At 50.5% G+C, this 21,164-nt stretch overlaps 1 protein-coding gene across 4 annotated transcripts in view; it reads left to right on the top strand.

Moving 5' to 3' along the window:
* SCARA5 (scavenger receptor class A member 5) overlaps positions 1-21,164 on the top strand; it is a 119,407-nt gene that overhangs the window by 68,694 nt on the left and 29,549 nt on the right. For all 4 annotated transcript variants that reach the window (XM_082728015.1, XM_082728017.1, XM_082728016.1 and 1 more), the window contains exons 4-7: positions 2,355-3,029; positions 12,560-12,640; positions 14,670-14,768; positions 16,580-16,636. In XM_082728015.1, the coding sequence (XP_082584141.1) occupies positions 2,355-3,029; positions 12,560-12,640; positions 14,670-14,768; positions 16,580-16,636 (912 nt within the window). The remainder of the gene's footprint in view (positions 1-2,354; positions 3,030-12,559; positions 12,641-14,669; positions 14,769-16,579; positions 16,637-21,164) is intronic.

Genomic DNA, 21,164 nt, shown 5'->3' with positions numbered 1-21,164 from the left:
TTTATTGCAGCTGATAAGCTGTAGTGTCTCTTTGAACTCCAGGGGCATCACAGGCAGGGATTGTAACTAAATTATCGGCCTTTCTGTTTTCCAGCCACCCTGTCTCTAACACTTGCCAACCAATCTGGGTCAAATACTGGACAAACACACTGGTTTTAAAATCAAATCCTGGCCTGTGAGGATTTCTTCGGCAGACAGTTCCTGTGGTTACTTAGGTGGTGACTGGGTCATGGGTTCATTTCCCAGACCCTCTGCTTTTATCGACAATGCTTCAGTTCTACGCTTCCAGAACATGGAGCAGTGGTGGGAACCGTTGGACCAGGAGGCAGAAAGCATACCATTAGGCAGTTCACTTACATTGTCTTGGCCTCTGTGTTTTCACTGGAAATCGGGGGAAATTTTCACCAAAGACTGCATAGACCCCAATCCAATGGCCAAGGTCTGAAAAGCGCAGACAGATGAAGCTCAACAGGGCCCAGTTTTGGCCACATGACATGTGTCATGCCCAGAATGAAGGAGATGATCCTTCTGCCATACTTTGCCCAGTGTGTCCACATCTTGGAAAACCACAGTTAGATCAGGCACTGCCTCTAAGGGGATATGGACACCCTGAAGTGTGGGCAGAGGAGGGCGGCCAGGATGTATGGAGGTTCAGAACCTAGTCAGGAGAGAACAGATGAAAGAAATGCAGATTTTCAACCAAAATTTTTGAAATTCTGAAGACCTGTCTTATGGAAAAATATTTCACTATGTCTATGTGACCCCCCAAAGGGCAGGGTTAGTGGAGAGAAACTACAGGAAGGCAGATTTCCAGTCTGAAGAGAATGCAGAACATTCTAACAGTTAGAAGTGATTGAAGACAGAGAGGCGGTATAAGCAGATTGTAAAGATTGGGGATGCATGTGGATGGAGCAAGAAAAGTAGGTGCCAAGTGAGTAACCACTTGGCATGTGGTTTTCTTGGAGATTAAAGTTCCAGGGAAGGGAGAAGCTGAGATGGGGACTTCGAGGCCCCACCTAGCACTTTGGGCTTCTGGATCTAATCTGAAATGACTTAGCTTCTCCAGAAACATGGGGGCAGCCGGTCCTCAGGCAGCTCAAGCACCCGCACAACTATCTGCCCCCTTTCCTGCCTGAGGTTCTGGAAGAGAGCTAGCCTATCCCGATTTCTCAGTGTTTGAACAGGCTGTGGACGAAGTTCCCTGCTGTGCCAGTTCCAAGATTTCCAAGGCAGAATTCCCTCTGGGCCTCATCTGCCCCCCACCTCCTGTCCCACTTCTTCTAGTAGTTTCCATTTCTCTAGTGATGGTGGGTATAGGTCCGGCCAGTGCACAGCAAACAAACCACAGGCTTCCCGAGGCTCCTAGCACCAGGGTTTCTGGTATACCTGAGTCAGCGCGATCCCGCAAGCTTCTACGAGGAGACACCAGGTTTCAATTAGTAAGAGGCACATCCCTCCCCTAAGTATTGTAAAATAGCTGCTTATCACCAAGAAGAGGAAACCTCTGGAGAGGAAAGGGCGAAAAGTCACTGAGATGGGTTCTTTGCTTCAGCGGGGAAATAGATGATGTAGAAAAAGGATTGGAGGGGTCAGAGAAGAGAGGGGATGATTATAAAAGCATCTTTACCTGTACAGAGGGGCCCTCGCCCTGGCAGGGGGGGGGGGTCGTGAGGGGGTGAGGGGGTGGGATCCTGAACCCAGGATACCGGGAAGTACAGTGTTGCCCAGAACCGGGCTGAGTCCGCTGCTGGCATGGCTCCTTCAATCTGGAAGTCTTCTGGAGCAGACTTTGTAGGGAAGCACCCTGGTTCTGAAGCAAGCAAGCCCTGCGGGGTAGAATCCTGGCTCCATGACTTACTTGCTGTGTGCTACCTTGGGTGACTTTAACAGCTCTTGCCCTGAAGGGGGATAAGAATAGCATCTGCCTCCTAACATTGAGAGGCTAACACTCAGTATCTTAGGATTAGACACCTGAAACTGCTGATATCCAGTCGTGTTCTGCATATAGAAATGACAATAGCACAGGGACTGACCTCAGGCATAACGACGGGGAGCTGAGTACAACTAGTGCGCCCCCTAGAATGATCTCGGTTCTTTTGGAAACGCCAAAGCCCAGGTCACACCCCAGACCAATTCAATCACCGAATTTGTGAGCGGGACACCTCACCAGGTGAGTCTAATGGGCAGACAAGTTTGGAGACTACTGGCTTAGCACAGTGCCTGGAATCGGTTAAGAGTCCCCCTCTGCTTTCCCTTCATCTGTCATTTCTTGATTATCTACTGCATGCCAGGCCAGCCTCTTGGGACCCGGGACCCTCCCCAGCAGAGCTGACCTCTCCCCTTCCCCTCTGCAGTGTCCAGGCCTCGGAGCTCCCCGGACGACCTGAAGGCGCTGACTCGGAACGTGAACCGGCTGAATGAGAGCTTCCGGGACTTGCAGCTGCGGCTGCTGCAGGCGCCGCTGCAGGCGGACCTGACGGAGCAAGTGTGGAAAGCCCAGGACGCGCTGCAGAACCAGTCGGACTCGCTGCTGGCGCTGGTGGGCGCGGTGCAGCGGCTGGAGGGCGCGCTCTGGGGGCTGCAGGCGCAGGCGGCCCAGACGGAGCAGGCGGTGGCCCTGCTTCGGGACCGCACAGGCCAGCAGAGCGACGCGGCGCAGCTGGAGCTGTACCAGCTGCAGGTGGAGAGCAACCGCAGCCAGCTGCTGCTGCGGCGCCACGCGGGCCTGCTCGACGGGCTGGCGCGCAGGGTGGGCGTCCTGGGCGAGGAGCTGGCCGACGTGGGCGGCGCGCTGCGAGGCCTCAACCACAGCCTGACCTACGACGTGGCCCTGCACGCCACGCAGCTGCAGGACCTGCACGTGCTGGTGAGCAACGCCAGCGAGGACACCCGCCGCCTGCGGCTGGTGCACAGGGGCATGGAGCTGCAGCTCAAGCAGGAGCTGGCCCTGCTCAACACCGTCACCGAGGATCTGCGCCTCAAGGACTGGGAGCACTCCATCGCGCTGAGGAACATCTCCCTCGCCAAAGGTACCGCCTGGCAAACTCGAGCCTGCAGTGGCCCTGCCTGGGCCCTGCCTATTGGTACCTTCTTCCTGCCTGCCCCTCCCCAAGGGCCCTGGAGTGCCCCCTCAACACCTCCCTGATCCACTTGCCATCAGGAGTGGATGCTCCATCTAGTAAATCCTGCCCTACAGGACCCTGGAAATTTTCTATCCAAATGACCAGTGCCCCTTTCCCAGCCTGTGTGGGTCTCTCCCCTGGCCAACCCTAACCTCCCTTCCACCTCCAGGAGAAGTGTCCACCCACCACCCCCCTCCACCCATAATGGCCAAGGGTGGCTAATGGGGGACCAGGTCGTCAAGAGCTTGGCTGTGCTATGGGGAGCCTCCAAGTGTTTCTGGCTGCAGAAAAGCAGGGGTCAGGCTGCAGGTGCAGGTGGGGAGCAGGGAGGCGCTCCTTCAGGGTCATGGTGTTCCAATGCATAAAGCACCCAGGAATTGGAGAATTCCCAAATTTGAACTTGGCCTTCCTGGACAAGTTATGAAGTATGTTCATCGAGACAGAAGAAAATATTTTATTTAACAATTTGTTAGCTTCATTTATAACTCTTAAATATGATGGTGGAAATGTGCAGGCCTCCACTGGTATTCTTGCTTCAGGCCTACAGACTCGAGAACCAGCTTCCCTCTTTTCCAGGCCTATTTGGTCCCCTACCCTCCTCTCCCCCGTACCTTCCTGCTGCTATCTGCCCTGCGCATCAGAGGCACCTTTCGTGAGATGCACGTTTCCCACTTCGTGCCCCTGGTCAGAACTCTACCATGACCCCCCTAGGTTCTGCCAGATTCAATAAATATTCCTTAGCTTGATAGTAGGCAATAATGATATCACAGCAAACACCAACTGTGACAGGTACGGCGCCTTGTATGAACCATGCCTTGTATGATGCCTTTTCGTTTTACATTCTCATTGAAGTATAGTTGACACACAGTGTTACATTAATTTCAGGTGTACAGCATGGTGATTAGATAATTCTGGATGCCTTATGCTATGTTCATCACGAGTGTAGCTACCGCCATATAATGCCTTTTATTTATTTATTTTTAAATATTTTATTTATTTATTTGATAGAAAGAGATCACAAGTAGGCAGAGAGAGAGGGAAGAAGTAGGGTCCCCGCCGAGCAGAGAGCCCGATGCAGAGCTTGATCACAGGACCCTGAGATCATGACCTGAGTCGAAGGCAGAGGCTTTAACCCACTGAGCCACCCAGGCGCCCCCATATAATGTCTTTTAAAAACAACGGTGAGTGTACTAATTCGTGAAGCTGCTCATAGCCTCATGCCAGGAGGTGACGGAGCCAGGATGTGGACCCAGGCTTTTCTGATCCCAGAGCTGGTGTGCTCTCTATCGCACACCTGACCCCAGCCTGACTTCCCTGCCTTCTCCTCTGATCTACCAAAGTTTGCAAAAGGAACAGTGTGTAGGAGCAGGTTGAGCAATGCCCATGAGTAAAGTGACCTTGGTGTCCAGGGAGTAGTAGGAGCTAGGGCAGGTCCACCTCATTTGGGCCAGGCTGGATTACGGACCTGGCCTTGCCAGAGTCTTCCCGTTTTTCGTAAGAAACCAGAAATATGGAATGTTCTAGAAATTGTTCACTTGTCTAATTCTGTGGGTCGTATGGTCCATAAACAGCCAATTTCCACCCCCCTCCCCCATGGGAAGCCTCTGGTCCAGTGGGACACATTTTGTCACCGCTCTAGAGACACAGCCTGTCCGTCCCACAGCCTTAACTTCACTCCAGCTCTTCCTCCTACTGCAGCGCCTCCTTCCTCTTCCTCTTCCTCATCCTCATCCAGATCCCACTGATCCTTCAGATCTCACTCAAACCCACCTCCCGCAACCCTGCTGGCCCCTCTAGCTCACTGAAGCCTCCCTCCTCTGAGCTTCTCCGTGTATTAGAGCGGAAAGTAGGAATGATGGGGTCTCCCATTCGCGTAGTTCTTTCCAGCCTACAGAGAGCTTTAGGGTACATTATTTTGTTTTAAGGTGGGTCCCCACGACCGAATATGAGGTTGGTTGAAGGCGGGCTTTGTTATTGAGGGCAGGGTAGGATTCCTGCAAAAAAACAACTGAGGCTCCTGGAGGAAATGCCTGATTTACACAAGGCCACACAGCTGGTAATGATCTGACCCAGGACTTTTTGTTTTCAAACAGTTTTAATGAGGTATAATTTACATGCTGCGGGGTTCACCCATTGAAGTGTATAATTCAATGATCAGGCCAGGATGTTGAACCCACTGGCCAGTGCTTACCACACTACACTCTACCCTGACCCACCCCCCAGGTTCCCCCTGCTTCCCCCAGTGCCCGACAGCACAGTAATTGGGACCCCGTAAATGTTGGTGAAGAAACTGTTAGATCTTGAACCTGGACAGTGAGAGCACTGGTTTTCTTGTCTTGGGATGCTCAGGAATCAAAGGAGGACAGGAGATAGAATTTGTTCTTCTAGATCCCCACCACTGGGATTTTAGTTTTTCCCACCTTCTCTCTTCCTCTGCCTCCTCGCCCACAGCAGTCTGTCAGGTAGTTACTAATAATAGTGACGGTACCAAATTATGACCCACTCTGAGCCAGACGTTAATTCTTTAAATAGCTGTTAAAAACTACAGATCCTCACATCCTGTGGAATGGTATTCCTGTTCCCATTTTATAGATGAGAAACTTGGATAACTTTCCCACGGTTTCTTACCCAATTGGCAAGTGGCAAAGTCAAGGTCTGAATGTGAGCCTTTCTGGTTTGGAATCCATGTTCTTGTCACTGACCATCCTGCTTCCTGTGGTAGGAAGTTGCCAGCTCTGAGCAGTAAAGGGAGAAGAGAGCATGGTCCCTTGGACTCCATTTGGGGGTCCTTAGGGGTAGTCCCCTCCCCGCCCCTTCCTTCCTCTTGCAGTCAGCAGACATCACCATGCCTCCTGAGGGTGCCTCCTCCTGGGCCTCTCGGAGCATCTCACAGCTTGTCTGCTTCTATAATTTGCAAGTGCCCTCTCCTTGGGTTGGACTGAAGCAGCTCTGGGCATCCATTCATGAAGGTTCTTCTAGTGGGATCATCCAAGTAGTCTTTCTTTTTTTCTTAAACTAAGATTCACACTCCATTCCCTGGAACTGGAAGTTTCACCTCAGTCCTGCCCACGCCTGCCTTCCAGTCCTTGAGCTTTGCCTTCTCGGCGGACTGCGGGACTTTGGGAATGAATGCCCCCCAGTGCCTCTGGCTCCCAGGATCACCACCACATGGGCACCTCCCTTTCACACCTCCTCCCTCTCTCGTGGTTGTTGGGGACCCAACTGGTATGATTCCCAGGGATTCTATTTGACATACATTATGCAATTACCATTCAGCTTTAATGAGACAGAATTCTACCCTGGCTTTTGGATAAGGGATGTGTTACGCGCTAAACTTCTAGGCATTTCCATACTGCTCTCTGGAATGGCCTTTCTGCCCTGACTTTGTTCAGTTCCTCTCTTAGTCATTAAATACACACACACACACACACACACACACACTCACATTCACACACACAAACACACACTAATACTCTTCCACTTTCTGCCCTTGGCTGCAGAATCCACAAATACTCAACTATGTGTATTTTTTAAACATGGCCTTATTTATGTTATTCTGGGATTTGACCTCAAATGGCTTCATTCTCTCACTTTGTTATACAGTTTTCTATCAATTTTGTCTCTGGCTTGTCTTTTGTGGACCCTCACAGCAGTGCTTTCTGTTTTCTGCTTTGGATTTTCAGTATTAATTATGTCTGTTGAAATCTGTCTGTGGTTGGAAAGAAGCAGAGAACTCAGATGATCAGAGTTTAAAGACATCCAGGGTAGGGGGTAGATAACCTGAGAGGGGAGGCCTCCCAGAGTGGGGAGATAACCAGAGAGTGGGGGGGGGGCATAGCAGGAGGGAGGAAATATCCAGAGTGGGGGACATAGCAAGAGGGGGGAGATGACCAGAGAAGGGAGGCATCCAGGAGGAGGAAAGTGTGAGCCAGGCAGGAAGGCTAGACTTCCCACCATATTCAGATGGCCTGTTTGCTAGATGGACGGTTACAGAATCACAGAGCCTTACAGTAGTAACAGGCTCTGCAATCAGCTAGTCCATTCCTCTTGTTTTACAGCTGAGGACTTGAGGCCCAGAGAGGGGGACATGACTTGTCCAAGTCAAATCCCAAGCCGGTGGTCCAGCTGGGACTCGAAAATCCATCTCTCAGTTCATGAAAACAAGCTGTTGGCAGGGCAGATTTATGGGTGAGCTGCTTTTTCAAGAAAGCACACCGTGCAGTGGAGAGCACAGCAGTGTTTGTAAAGGGCTGACGTGATAGAGGGAGGCCTTGGGTCCTGGGCTCCAACTCTAGCCTCTAGCGTGCAGGGACGTGTTGGAGGGATCAAAGATCTCTGTGAACCGGGACGTTTGTAAAGAGCGTTTCTGTCCCACCGAGGCCTGGGAAGCATGGGCTGGGCAGCAGCTCCCTGGGCTGGATGGGAGGACTCTGTCTTGTTGCCTTCTGCATCAGCCTCTCTGCTGGAAAGGGAGTGGAGAGCCTGGCCTGAAAGCAAACAGTGGCCTCAGCTTCAGGCTGTGAGGTCCGAGGAGAGCTGGCCCCACAGCGTGGGCTGAAGTGGGGGGCAGCCCCTGTGGGTCTGGGCCGAGTGGCCCCCAGGCTGGGCAACGCTGCTGTCAGGCACTGCCACCACACAGTGAAGGAAAGGGGAGAGCGTGCAAAACCCTAGAGGCGAAGCTGACAGCCCAGGGCCCAGTGACGTCAAGTGGGGAAGGAGAGTAATTAACTGAGGGACTCCACCTTGGTCAGCCGCGCTGGGATTAGCGTGTGTGGTGCAGTGGGCAGTGTCTGTATTATGATCTTGGTCTCGGTTCTGCTGGCTTCAGGCCCACTTCATCAGCTGTCCCTGTCCTGTTTCCAGCCCCGGCATGTCCCCCACCCCATCGCTCATGCCAGGATCCGGGAAGGGAGAATGGATTGCTTCTCCCTCCCTGTTGGCTGGGCCCCAGAAGAAGCCAGTGCTCAGTCACATACGCTTCGTTCTGTCCAGCTGGTGTAGCCCAGGGGCAGCCCTCTCAAGGGACAGAGCTGTACTGGGGGCAGTGAGGGAGGATGGGGGCGGACAGGACTGGGCTGGTGGGTGGGCTCTGGGAGGGCACTCTGGGCACAGGGCCGGAGGGTTCTCTCCATCCTCCTCCTCCTCCTCTTCCTCCTTCCCATCCCCCATGTAGGAGGTGGACCCACAGAGAAGTAGGCCCCGCTCCTCCCTGTCCCAGACAACCTCCATGCTCTGGCCTACTCGAGTGATAGAAGAAATGAGCAAGTCAGAGTGTCAAGAGTCAAGAGCTTAAAAAGCTCTGCTGGGTACCATTAGGACCGCTGATACCGTAACAGCTTCTATGACTGCCCAGAACTCCTTAGTGGACTCTCTGTGGTGAGTGAGGCAGAGGGCCTGAACTCCTTGGAGACCACGGAGCAGGATGAGGGGTGGGTCCCCGGAAGTGGGCCCAGGGTGGCCTACCCAGGTTCAGGGGTGTTCCCTTGAGAAGTTTGTCTACAGTCATGTCTGAGGGGCCTTCCAGTTCTCAGATTTGGGGGCTCTGCCCAGGGGCCCTAAAAGATCAGAACGGGTATGTATTGAAGGTGAATGTCAGGCCCAAGGGGGATGGGGCTTTTGGAATAGAAAAGATTTGGTGGATGTCTGGGGACACATGAGAATGTTTTTGTGGAGGTGAAAGGAAGCTTGTGTCCAGAGCATCAGACTGAGTGTGCAGAAGGGGTCGGGTGGGGAATCTGCAGGGGTCTCCGATAGAGGGGCTATGACCCCTTGGGCTATGAGGGAGCCCAGAGACGGTGAGTTCACTAGCTTCTGACTTGATTCAGGGGTTTTAGTGAGACCGCAGGCAAGGAGGTCTTTAAAAAGTCTGGGAGCAAGACCCGGAGGAGTGTGGTAGCCGAGAGGAAGGAGGTGGGGGCATGACATGGGAATGACCCCGATGGTGAGCCTTGGTGAGCAAGGGGGTGTGGGGAGCAGAGAAAAGGGAGGAGTCAAAACAGGTTCAAGCTTTTTGGCCTGGAAAGAAAAAAAAAAAAAAAAAAGATTTTTGGCCTGGATTCCCAGGAAAATGATAAGAAGTCAGACCCCAGGTGTGTGTTACCCACAGGCAGGAGTGATTCAAGAAGACCTTGGTCGTTGGGGCCGCCAGCAGCCTGGCCTCATGAAGCTCACACGGGCCATGGTTTAGGTCCTTCAGAGTCTGCGGGGCTGGTTCCATCTAAGGGTATGACTTAGAAATCAGCAGCCACCTCTGCTGTTCACTCATTCCCTCCCAGTTCATCTCCTGTACAGGCCCTCAGGAACCACTCATCTGTGTCTTAAAAACTATACCCACGTCATGTAGGATGTTTCCAGACCCGCATCTCCTTGAAAGAGCCAGCTAAGCTTGGCAAGGCGATTTCAGGGGCAGCCCAAGATGACCATACATGGTAGTCTTGGGATAGTTCTGATGAAGCGTTAGGAAAGGGGGTAGGGGTACAGATGGTTAGCATGGCCTTGCCACTCAAAAGTTACCGAACCCCTTTATATCCAGCATGTCATGTAATCCACTGACTCCTCAAATGTCTGGGAAGGAGTTTTAACTTAGATTTTATAGAACCAGGACCTGAACCCAAGACACTTCATATTCATACTCAACACCTACCTTCCGAAGGATCTCCACCACCCTGAGGCCCCATCCCCAGGGCCATTCCCTGGGCAGAGCATTACTCCTGGGAAGATCATACATTGAATCATGCCTACAGGAGAACGAATAGAATACTAGTGCTCAGTGCATTGCCTCCTTGACCCACTTGATTCTGGAAGCACTGAGTTCCATGTGGGGAGGGTGGAGGGACAGAGGACAGTGACAAGGAGGGGAGTATACTGGGCACTGGGAGAAGGACGTCCTTCCCAGGGACAGCAGTGGAGTGCAGACATCCGGGCAGCCCACTGATCTGATAGAGATTGCTGGAAGAGGGGTGGGAAGCTCATCTGCTCCTTCCACTATGCCTTTCCTTTGCCGTGTAATCTGGGATGTGTTCTAAGCCAGTTCTGTGTCTAAACGCTGTCGCCTGAAAACTGGGATTGCTATAGCCAGGCTCACTTTGCTTTTCTTCATAGAGAGAGGAAGATGGCCGCAGAACCTGGTCCCCTTTAAATGATTTGTATGTGTAACACATGCATTTTTAAGTTGTTGATTGCTTTTTTCCCGTGTGTGTGCCATTGAATCATTAAAGAGCTGTCAACTTGGGTTAGGGTCTGAGGACAGTGCCAACTTTTGGAACGTATCAGTACATCTTGATCTTGGCCGCCTGATTGTTTTGTATGTATTAACACCCTCTGATCTCATTCATTCATCAAATATTTATTGTGCAATCTGTCGCTGCTATGCTGTGAGTGTACATGTTTTGGTTTCCTAGGGCTGCCGTAACAAAGGACCACAAACTGGGTGGCTTAAAACAACAGAAATTGATTCTTTCACCATGCTGAAGGCTGGAAGTCTGAACTCAAGGTGTCCATGGGGTCACGTTCCCTCTGTGAGCTGCAGGACACAATTCTTCTGGGCCTCTTCCTAACTTCTGATGGTCACTGATAATCCTTGGCATTCCTTGGCTTGTAGACATGCAGCCTCCCTTGTCACGTAGCATTCTCCCTGGGTGTCTGTTTGTGCTTTATCTTCTTCTAAGAAGCCCTGCCATTGGCTTAGGACCCTCTCTGCACTGGGTTAGGACCCACCCTGCTCTAGGATCACCCCCCTCTTAACAAGTTACATCTGCAAATGACCCAATTTCTAAATACGGTCACATTCTGAGGTTTCAAGTGGACATGAATTTTGAAGGGATGCTCTTCAACTCAGTACAATACAGTTTTGGCATTTTCCTTGGTCTTTTTCTGTCACAAGGCAGCAGGAGTGGGGATCTTGGCGTCTGGATCTTCACAGCTGGGACAGGGATGTCTGGGCTGGAGCTGGCAATGTTGTTAGGAAACAGAGAACACATACAGTTATGAGTGGAGGACAAGGCAGGGCGAGATAAGTGCACAAGATTGACCTGGTGGGCAGCAGGCTTGGGGGGGTGGGAAGGTCTAACTGTGTTTTGGGAACGGGGAGCTGTCTCCTATGACAAGTGAGGGAACAGGGCTGGGGCCAGAGAGACCGGAGTTGGAACCTGTGCTCCTTTTCTCATTACCTAGTTGTGTGGCCTCAGACAAGTAACTTCAACACTCAGCCTCGTTGTGGGGACTGGATCCAGTCACATAGGCTGGAATCCCTGCCACAGTGGCGCCTGGCCCTGGAAGAAAGCCCCGCTCAGGAACAGTTAGACCTGCTTCCTCCCCTCAGGTGTTCAAGCCAGAAATCTGAACCTGATCCTGTTCTTCTCCCCCCGCCTTCACCTATGTTTAGCCAACGTCTGTCTGTTCTGCCTCCACACAGCTGCTCATATCCCTCCGGAACACCACTTCCCTAATTCAGAGTTCCACTGCCTCCCACCCGGATGCAGCCTCTTCGTGGCCTCCCTGCGTCTGTGTTCCCTCCCATCCTGAGCCGTTTTCCAACATGGCGGCCTGAACCATCTTCTTCCTGCACAGATCAGATCACACTCTTGTTTCTCCCGTGTCCCGCTGTGGCTTCTGGTGCCCTCAGGGTCAAGTCTAACACTTGAGCCAGACCTCTAAGACCTCCCACTTGTTCACCCTTCTCATCCTGTCATGTGCTCCCAGCTTCTAATCCCACAGTGGCTCACATGTCTCTTTCTTCAAGCTCTTGTAGGGATTGTTCCCTCTGCCCAGAGCTCTCCCTTTCATTCTGTCTCAGTCAGTCCAGGCTGCTCTAACTAAATACCACGGTCCGGGCAGCTCAAACTGCAGAACTTTATGTCTCCCAGCTCTGGGGGCTGGAAGTCTTGAGATCCGGGTGCCTGAATGGTTGGGTTCTGAGGAGAGCCCTCTTTCTGGCTTATAGGTGGCTGCTTTCTTGCTGTGTCCTCATATGGCACAGGGAGAGGGAGAGGGAGAAAGAGCATTCATTCCAAGCATGATAAGGTAGGGAAGGAAGGAGCAAGAGTACTGTCTTGTGTCTCTTACTGGGTCGCTATCCTCATGATCTCATCTAAACCCGATCACTTCCGAGGGGCCACCTCCAAACACCATCACATTGAGGATTAGGGCCTCAGCATGTGCATTTGTTGGGGTGGGGGTAGATCAGAGATACGCAGTCCTCCCTTTACTTAGCCACCTTCTGTTACTTCTTGAGATTTCATTTTAGATAACACTTCTTCCAAGAAGCTTTCCCTGATTCCCCCTGCACTCATATAAGACCAGGCTAGGTGGAGCCCTGTGTGTTCCCAAAGCATAATGTTGACCCTTCTTCTCTTGAAGAGGGAGTTTTTGTTTCTTCTACAGGTGTCCTGTTCCAGAAAGCTACCTTCTAACTTTGGTGCCATTTGTATCCCTTTCAGGACCACCGGGCCCCAAAGGTGATCCGGGAGAGGAAGGGAAGGAAGGCGAGCCTGGGATCCCTGGATTACCTGGACTTCGAGGTGACTGTGAAGCCCCAGGAGGAAGCTGCACATACGAAGAAGGGGAGGGTGCCCCCATTCCATACCTGGCCCTCTACTTTCTTGTTGACATTGGTGATAGGGTTCCCTGGGAGAGTGCCCATTCAACCTACCTTCAAATGCCCTGGTCTGTCAAGAGATTGATGGGTTGTAGGTATGACAATAGGATGGAGCAAATCCTTCTTCATAGGAAGTACCAGGATCTGAAGAAAAGGGGTGCACGAGAGGCTCACAGTTCCCTGAAGCTACTTCCCACCACAAGAGTCAGGGTTCACATGACCAAGGCCTTCAGAAGCATTGGAGAGTGTTCTGCAAGTGTGTTGTTTCCTGCAGTGTTTCCCAAGTCACCAGACCCTGGATGTTCCCTCCTGCTTGCTGATTCTGCCCAGATCAATGAACACGCGAGTGACAGCTCTGAAGGTCCAGGGGCTGGCAGGGAGGGTGGCTCCTGGCCTTCTGGAAAGAGGGCGTTCTTCTTTGACTCATTGTGTCAGAAGTTCCTGTCCTGTGACTGTCGGACTTGGCATCCCAGTCTGTTCACTTCTGAGCCTCTGCTGTGAGCAGCATTTTTCTAGAAGAGTGCAAAGCCTTCTAAATGATGCAAGAAAAGGGGAAGTTTATTTGGGGAAAGATGTCTGTTTATGTCAGGAATTGTATCTCTCAACTATCCTCTTCCTAAATCTTGAAGAGGTTGCAAACCAGAGAAGGGGCAGAAGATAGTAGAAGGAGAGCCTGTGACCTGGCCTCTACCCCTGGCTCCCCTCCAGGGGAACTCCCCAAATTTAGAACCAAGGATGCCTAGACACTCACAGGGCTGTGGAATCTCCTTTTCTGCCTTATTGAATTATATGATGGGGAGCTCGGGTATATCTCATTCTAGATACAAGGTGGCTGGACTCCAAACAGGTACCTTGCATTAGGCAGGAGAAAAGAAACCAATCAGCCCTTCTGCGAGGTCGCACCATCCTCTGGGGCCATGCATCCTCTTCCAGACATTTGATGTTAGCTCTGGAGAAATAATTACTGGAAGACAGGTTTTTCCAAGTCACGGAAAAAGACCAGAGAAAGCCAAGTTCACATTCAAAGCAGGAAAGAACAAGTAATCAGTTAATTAAGAGTTCTCTGCTTTACAGAGATAACTGTGAGTTTAGGTCAGGTCTCTGGGGGCGCAGGGCTCTCACTGGGTGAAAGCATTTGTTGTTTCTGGCTCTCCATGGTGAAAGGCAGGCAGTGGCCACAGGGCCTCTGCCAGCAGGTCATCCCATTTACTGGCCTTGCTGACTTTCTCCCTCCTCCTCAGCCTACGGTCCCCTTTGCTATATCTCTCTGGATGTATAGCATGGAAGGGATCTTCATGGTTTTTCTCTTAAGGAGGATGGGGTGCTGTCGCATCTTCCTCCTACCCTAAATGCCAGTAAGTCTTTTTCATCCAGCATGAGGTGAAGCTGACTGACCACAGGCTTTCAGTTCAGGAAGGCCAGGGCTCAGATCCTGCCCCTGCTACTCTCTGCTGTGTGACCCTGGGCAGGATACTTAACCTCTCTGGGCCTCAGTTTCCTCCTTTGTCATATAGATGAAATAATACCTCAGTTTATGGTGAGGATAAAATGAGATACTTTATGAAAAGACTCCAGAACAGTGTCTGACACATAGAAAGTACTCAAGAAAAAAAAAAGTTTGCTGATTTTAAATCTCCAGCATAGCTAGAGGTAGAGGGACATCTCCCAAATGGATAGAGCACCACTGCTACCACTCACAATAGAATTGGACCTTTCAGGGCGTGGCATGGAGAGGTCCAGCCTAACTAGATAAAAGGTGCCAGTTGCGAAGGCTTGTGCTGACCGATAGGACAATTGCTTTGGCAGCATCTTTAAGTTAACTGAAAGGAATCAGGAAGGAAAAGCTGCAGCGGGATGTCTGGTTGAGGCAGACTGCTGGGCCAGATCATGACCTACAAAGACCCTTCCACTTCTGAGTCTGATGCTCTACAACTTGTCCTCTGTCTTCCCAGGTCTGCCAGGGGAGAGAGGCACCCCAGGACTGCCAGGCCCCAAGGGCGATGATGGGAAGATGGGAGCCACAGGACCCATGGGCATACGTGGGTTCAAAGGTAATAACAAATCCCCAAGTCCCCATGTAGCCTTGTTCGCCACTAGCCCTCTGGGCACCTGTGTGGACACTGGAGTGAATGGCCAGGATCTGCCTTTTGGCTCTGCCACTGACCAGCTAGCTCAGTGACCTTGGGCAAGTCACTTAGCCTTGTTAAACCTTCGTTTCTTTGTCCCGAACCCAGAAATCCTCACGATACCATACTTCTCAGGGCTGTCATGAGGATGACATGGGTCATGTTTGTGTGAAGACCTTTTGTCCGCTTTCCAGTGCAACAGAAATGCAAGCCAATGTCCCTGGGGGTTGCAGATCAGTGGTGTAGCCAGAGGAAGCCAAGCGGGGAGACTAGGCTCACAGGAGAAATGGGGGTCAGCAGACCCAGGATACCCACCTCCTTCCTCGTATCCCCAGATTCCCAACAGTCCGTCCCATGCTTTTGACTCCCCCAGTATTTGAAACTTTAATTCAGTTCTCAGATGTGCATTGCCGATAGTGTTCCTACTGAATTGGTTTTCTTCCTGAAGGCAGTCCCCTCGTTCATTGTTAGGGGGCATCCACGGTATTAGTCAGTGCCTGGTTTTCCACATTCTCTTCAAGAGCTTGAAGACTTCTACCATAAGTGCATGGCAAGATGAGGAAATTGGGTGCTGGTTCCCCCGTGTTGATCTCCTCCCTTGTGAAGATGAAAACGAAGAAAGAGTACTATTCATCATTCTCACCCCGTGTCTAGGAGGGTCTCTGCATCTTGGATCACTGGGAACTTTTAGGCTTCTTTCTAGTGATTAAACAGGCTGAGGTTTTCCTCCCTTTTACGGAGGACATTTTTTAAAAAAAAAATTATTTTAAAATAGACTACAAAAGTCGTACATGCTTGTTAAAAAAATGTGACAATACAGAAGTATGTAAAGTATAAAGTAAAAAGGGAGTCCCCTCCCTGAGTCCCTTACGCTATGACTCTTTAGAGTAACTACTGTAAACACTTTGGGGAACACCCTGCCAGATCTTTTTCTAAGCATATTCATATTTACGTGTATGATTACCTTGGGGTGCTTTGTTTTGTTCTGTTTTCAAATCTTGGATCACATAGGCATCCTTCCCCAGAACTTGCTGGCTGGCTTCTTGCACCAGACCATATGCCACAGGATTTTGACTTGCAGATATCTTTCTGGAAGTACTTGGAATAGAATTCCCTGGTCATTTTAGTTAGTGTTCCCTCAAGAGGTGTCAGTACCTTCTACTTCTTTGGAACGTAAGATGCTAGCTGGAAAAAGAGCTCTGTCCTTTCAACCACATCCTGAGAAGGAAACTCTACAGTGTGCCCGGAAGCTCTCTCCCATGTTTCCCAGACTCCCCCAGCCCCCACGGTAAATCTGCCTGATGTATAACCTCTGTCTTCCCAAAGTAACTGAAGACCTTTCCCCATCTTTTCCTCCTGTGCTTGTTACAGCAAACTTGGCCATGTAATTCTAAAACCTTGACTACTTACTAGAAATAGCTTTGCCCTGTCTTGTTCCCATTGAATACCACGACTCTAGCCTGTGCTGGTAGACTCTGCTCTTCCACACTTTAATTAAGAGGGAACGAAATTTCTCAGGTGAACCCCCTTACCTCCTTCTGGGGTGACCAAAGCATGCAGCATAATAGACTCAAGCTCTTATCTTTCCTTCCCTGCCAGGCCCTCCAGGGCTGGGGGCTCCTGGTGAGAATTTCTCAGGTCTTGGGTCTTGGGTTAATTCATCTCTTGCACATAATATTTTATCCATGGTCAGGATTTATTTCCACTCTAATGTCAATTTTCCTCCTCTGTGTCAGGTGACCGAGGCCCAAAAGGAGAGAAAGGAGACAAAGGGGACAGAGCAGGAGATGCTGGTAAGGACATTCTACTGGGGTTACTGGATTCTGGGGCAGCTGGCATCCAAGCAGCCCCAAACGTTTGGGAGATGGGAGGTTGGAACCATGGGCCAGGGCTCCGGTGTCAGGAGCTCCCTACCCCCACCCCCAGTTTCAAGGCTCTGCTGGCCCAGTAAGAGACAGCTATACTCCAGGGGACACAATCCACGCTTCCAGGCATGGTATAAACCCAGTGGTTATATGGAATGATCTGGAGGCAGGCTGCCTGTGCTCCCCCCTGCCTGCCTCACGAGATAGCTAAATAATCTCTGCACCTCAGTTTCCTCATCTATAGAATGGGGATAAGAAGAATCCTTACTTCATAGGATCATTGTGAGAATTAAATGAGTTAATTCACATAAAGTGCTTATTACAATGCCTAGACTGTGGTTAGGACTCAGGATGTGTTGAATATTATTATTCTGTGTGATACCCAGAAATTAGTTCAGACATGCTGACTTCCCTGGTGCTTACATGGGGAAAGGTGCAGAGGCAAAGCAGAATCCCTTTTGTTCTCCTCCTTTGCCATGCACTGAGCAATGATGTTGGCGATCTCATAGTTGGGCAGAGCACCGAGTCTAGAAATGGCGGGCTTTCTGACGAGGGTTCTCCCTCACATGTTGACAAGGGAGGCCAGCCTATCTCGTTATGACACTCTTCTCTAGGGTTTCTTCCTCCTACTCCCCTCCTGCAAAAAGGGCTACATATATAACCTCAGAGATATTATCAGAGAAGAATGAGTCTCCTAGCCAAGTTTTAACAAAATACCAGCATATGGAATTTGCTGGACTCTGGAATGCTGCCATTCCTGGTGAAGCCATGAGCAAATGATCTTCTTCTGGGGCATCTGTGCTCCAGTCCTGGCTCTCTAGGAAGACCGGGCTTGGGGAAAGAGCACCTGCACCCAGGTTCCGCTGTGACGCTCAGGGACCGATGCCACTGCACATTCATACACCGGACCCAGACCAAGCGTTTCCCAAAGGCTGGTCTTTAATTATAGGAGTAAAATGACAATTCCATCCCAGTCATGCAGGACCAGGAAGGAGACCTCTCTCCTAAGTAGCACCTTTTTCCAAGATCTCTTGAAACTTGAACTTGCCTCCTACTTCCTCTGGCCTTCTCTTTCCCAGGGTAGTGATTCAGGATCAGACAGGAGAGGTGCCTGGGTGGCTCAGTCATGTGATCTGGGTGGCTGAGTCACGTGCCTTCGGCTCAGGTTGTAATCTGAGATTGAGACCTGAGTGGGTCTCCCTGCTCAGCGGGGAGTCTGCTTCTCCCTCTCCTCCTCCTCCACCTCCACCCCACTTGTGATCTCTCTCCCAAATAAATACGTAAAATCTTAAAAAAAAAAGGATCAAACAGGAAAAATGCACATGACAGCACTTTGTCACTCTGAAGCGGTGGCCATACCTGAGGACAAGCTATGCCTAGGCTTCCTGGGCTCACTGCATCCACCTTACCTTAGATGCTAGAATCCACAGAATAATTCAGGCAGTGCAGCCTTTCTAGTCCTTAGCCCCTTTCTAGGGCAGCCACGGGTTTAAGTGGGAGTGTCCTGGCTTGATGAGGAGACCTGGTGGACTTTGCTAGGAGCCAAAAGGAGAGTTTTGAAGACAAAAGAAGGGAGTCTGGCTGTGATCTAGGACATCTGCGACAGATCCAATTCACACTTATCTAATGGACTGGGCACTGTACTTTGTCTTTGGGGTGCTGCCTTCTGCTCTGTGTGGTGCCTGCTTTCTGAGGGGAGGCTGCCAATATAGCTGAGGAGGACTGTGGCATTTAGCTCTGTGAAATAAGAAATTCCTGATGGGAGGGGCAGGCAGGGAGGAACTGTGGAAAGATGACCTTTGAGAGGGAGATCAGCAATGCTCCCTGCATAGCAGGGGGTTCTTGTCAGGAACTCTTTGGCAACGATTCCTCAGTCAACTTGAGAGGAGAGAGGAGGTCTCTGCTAGCCTGGGAAGAGGTGCTGGTTGCCAGTCCCCATTAATCCAAAAAAGACTCTTTCATTACTATTTACCTCGCTTCTCTGGGCCAGGCTGGCTGGGCTCTGCGATGGGATTGGGCTTTGGGGCTGAGGGCTCAGTGTGGGGAGCTGAGCCACAGCGGTGTGGGGCTCTCACAGGCGTGGGTGGGGAGCAGGGGGGAAAGGCGTCGTGTCCACTTGGCCCTGGAGTCTCTGGACCGCACCACAAGAGGCTGATGTCAGCTCAGGACAGCCCGTCCCCAGGGAATGACACTGTTCTTTCCTGCCCTGAAGAGGCTACGCCCTCCCTGGAGCCCAGAGCTCAGATGGTGGCCTTGACGCAAAGCTCTAAGCTTTTCATGGCAGTCTCCTGACAGGACCCAAAAATATCTCCATGGGTGATGGACCTGGAAAGGGAGCTGGCTCAGCAGAGACGCTCCACAGATGGGAGGCTTTACACAGGGTGCAGAGGAACATGGGAGTCACATAGGACGCATAGGACGTAAGTGGTGGGCCAGCCAGCCAGCCTCTGCTTCCAGAGGCTTTCAGTGGAAAGCAAACTCTCCCAAAGCAGGAGCTGAGGCAGAACAGAAAAGCCAAGCCTCTGGCTTCTCCAATTCTGGAATGAAATCTTAGGACCCCATCTTGAAGAGTCAGCCCCTAGTGAGTCCCTTACCTGGAGATACGGATTTAAGGAAACCTTTGACTGAATTAGGGACTGCCCCACACGAGGGGTGAGAGTGCTGCTTTCCCATGGCCTCCACCCTGTGGCCTGCTTCTGACCACACCAAACCCAGACTCTGGGTTTGGTTTTTAAGGATCTCCAGCCCAATAGGCGTTAACTGGATCCCTGAGACCCAGGAGGAGGAAGCCAAGGATCATCTTTCAGGAAAGTGTGGAAATTCTGATGAGCACGGAGTACCCGCTTCTGGGAGGTTCTGTCATTCCCAGAGCCCAGGGCAGCCCCACCATAAGATCTAACAGGAGGGAGAAAGGACGCAGCCCCAGAGCTCTGGCCTCCTCCACAAAGGAACACGGTGGAGGAAGAACCTTCCTCAGGTAACCCGGCCTGGGGAAGCTTTACCAAACACCTCCCACCTTTAGCAGTAAAAACCTAAAGTTCCAGCAGGTGGGGATATTACTACATAAAGGGATTGATGAGGGACCCAAGTTACACACCCCACAGGTCAGAATCCAAAACTGGGGGCTTTCCTTTGACGAGGGCATTACAGAGGATTTCTTGGGACCGTGTTTTGAGTCAATATTAAAATATTTTTCAGAATAGGATCTTGCGATTGTTTACCTATGCTTTGATCTGGAGTCATATGATTCTAGAGCCAAATGGGGTTTCAGGCCGATTCCTCTCCTGTTCCTGAGTGCTGCCCCCTGCAACTCCCCTCCCTGCTGTTCATTGAACAGGGACCATGAATGGAGAGCTGGAGAGAATCCCCACATTCCATGGCCAGGTCATGGTTCAGACTGAGTCTAGAATCCAGATCTCCTGATTTCTGCTTTATAAGAGGTCAAGTTTTCTTTTCTTTTTTTTTTTTAAGGTAAGGCTGATATCAGTCATTCGGTTAGATGTTTGGCTTTTGGGAATTTGGCCAGGAAAAAAAAAGTTACATATACATATCTCAAGACAGAAAGACATTTGTTTTACTCTCATATATGGTCCATTTACAGGAAAAATAAATAATATTTTTGCAGCTCAGGGACGGGTTAAGGATCCAGTTTTGTTTAAGTCTCACAGCATGAATTTAAAGCAGGATATAAGTTCCAATTGTTTGAAAACTTCTCCTCAATTTGGTTTCCCGTGGAAAAAAAATATGCAGAATGACCCGGGGTAAATTCTAAGTCAGTGCTTGCTGATAGTTCTCAGTGGCATCTCAGAAAACCTGAAAAATATTTAACACGCTGTAACGTGTTTTCAGTATTTAGAGAAGTAAGTTTGCAGGTGGGGAACAGCCGTGAGCCCCCTGTTGTGTAGTGTAAGCTCAAAAGAAATTAACTGGAAGGTGATTTCTGGGCAATTTTTTCCACAGCTGCTGAAATATTTCTGTCTTTGTGTTAGAATAAGGAATGCAAAGAGTCCTTCAGAGTGCATGAATTCCCTTCTTCCCATGCCTGCACTTAGACTTAGCTGCCCCAGGGTGCCCGGGGAATCCGTTTGGCACCTGAAGTTAGCATTCTTGTTGGCCGATAGAGAAGTTAGCATTCTTGTTGGCCGGTAGAGACGGAGCTTCTAGACCTTTTCTATGCAAATACATTTCTTTATTAACATAACTGCGTACATATCTATAATTTCTTATACAATGTTAATACCACAGCAACAACACACTCTAAAAGTAAACCGGATTTCTAAGAAAAATTAACCACTCACATAGTACTACTCTCAGCCATGTAACTCGAACAGAGAGGAGTCAAGTTTCTGTGCACAATATTTCCCTAACTTTTCACAGTACTATTCAGGAGACATGGCTCTGTCCGCTTTCGAGGGAGGGGGAGGCTAATGGTAGAGAAGAAGGAAGCTGCCCAAGG

Source organism: Mustela nivalis (assembly GCF_964662115.1).
Source record: "Mustela nivalis genome assembly, chromosome: 4".
NCBI classification, from domain to species: domain Eukaryota; kingdom Metazoa; phylum Chordata; class Mammalia; order Carnivora; family Mustelidae; genus Mustela; species Mustela nivalis.
Note: the sequence above shows the minus strand (reverse complement) of the source record. Positions and strands in the feature narration are given on the sequence as shown.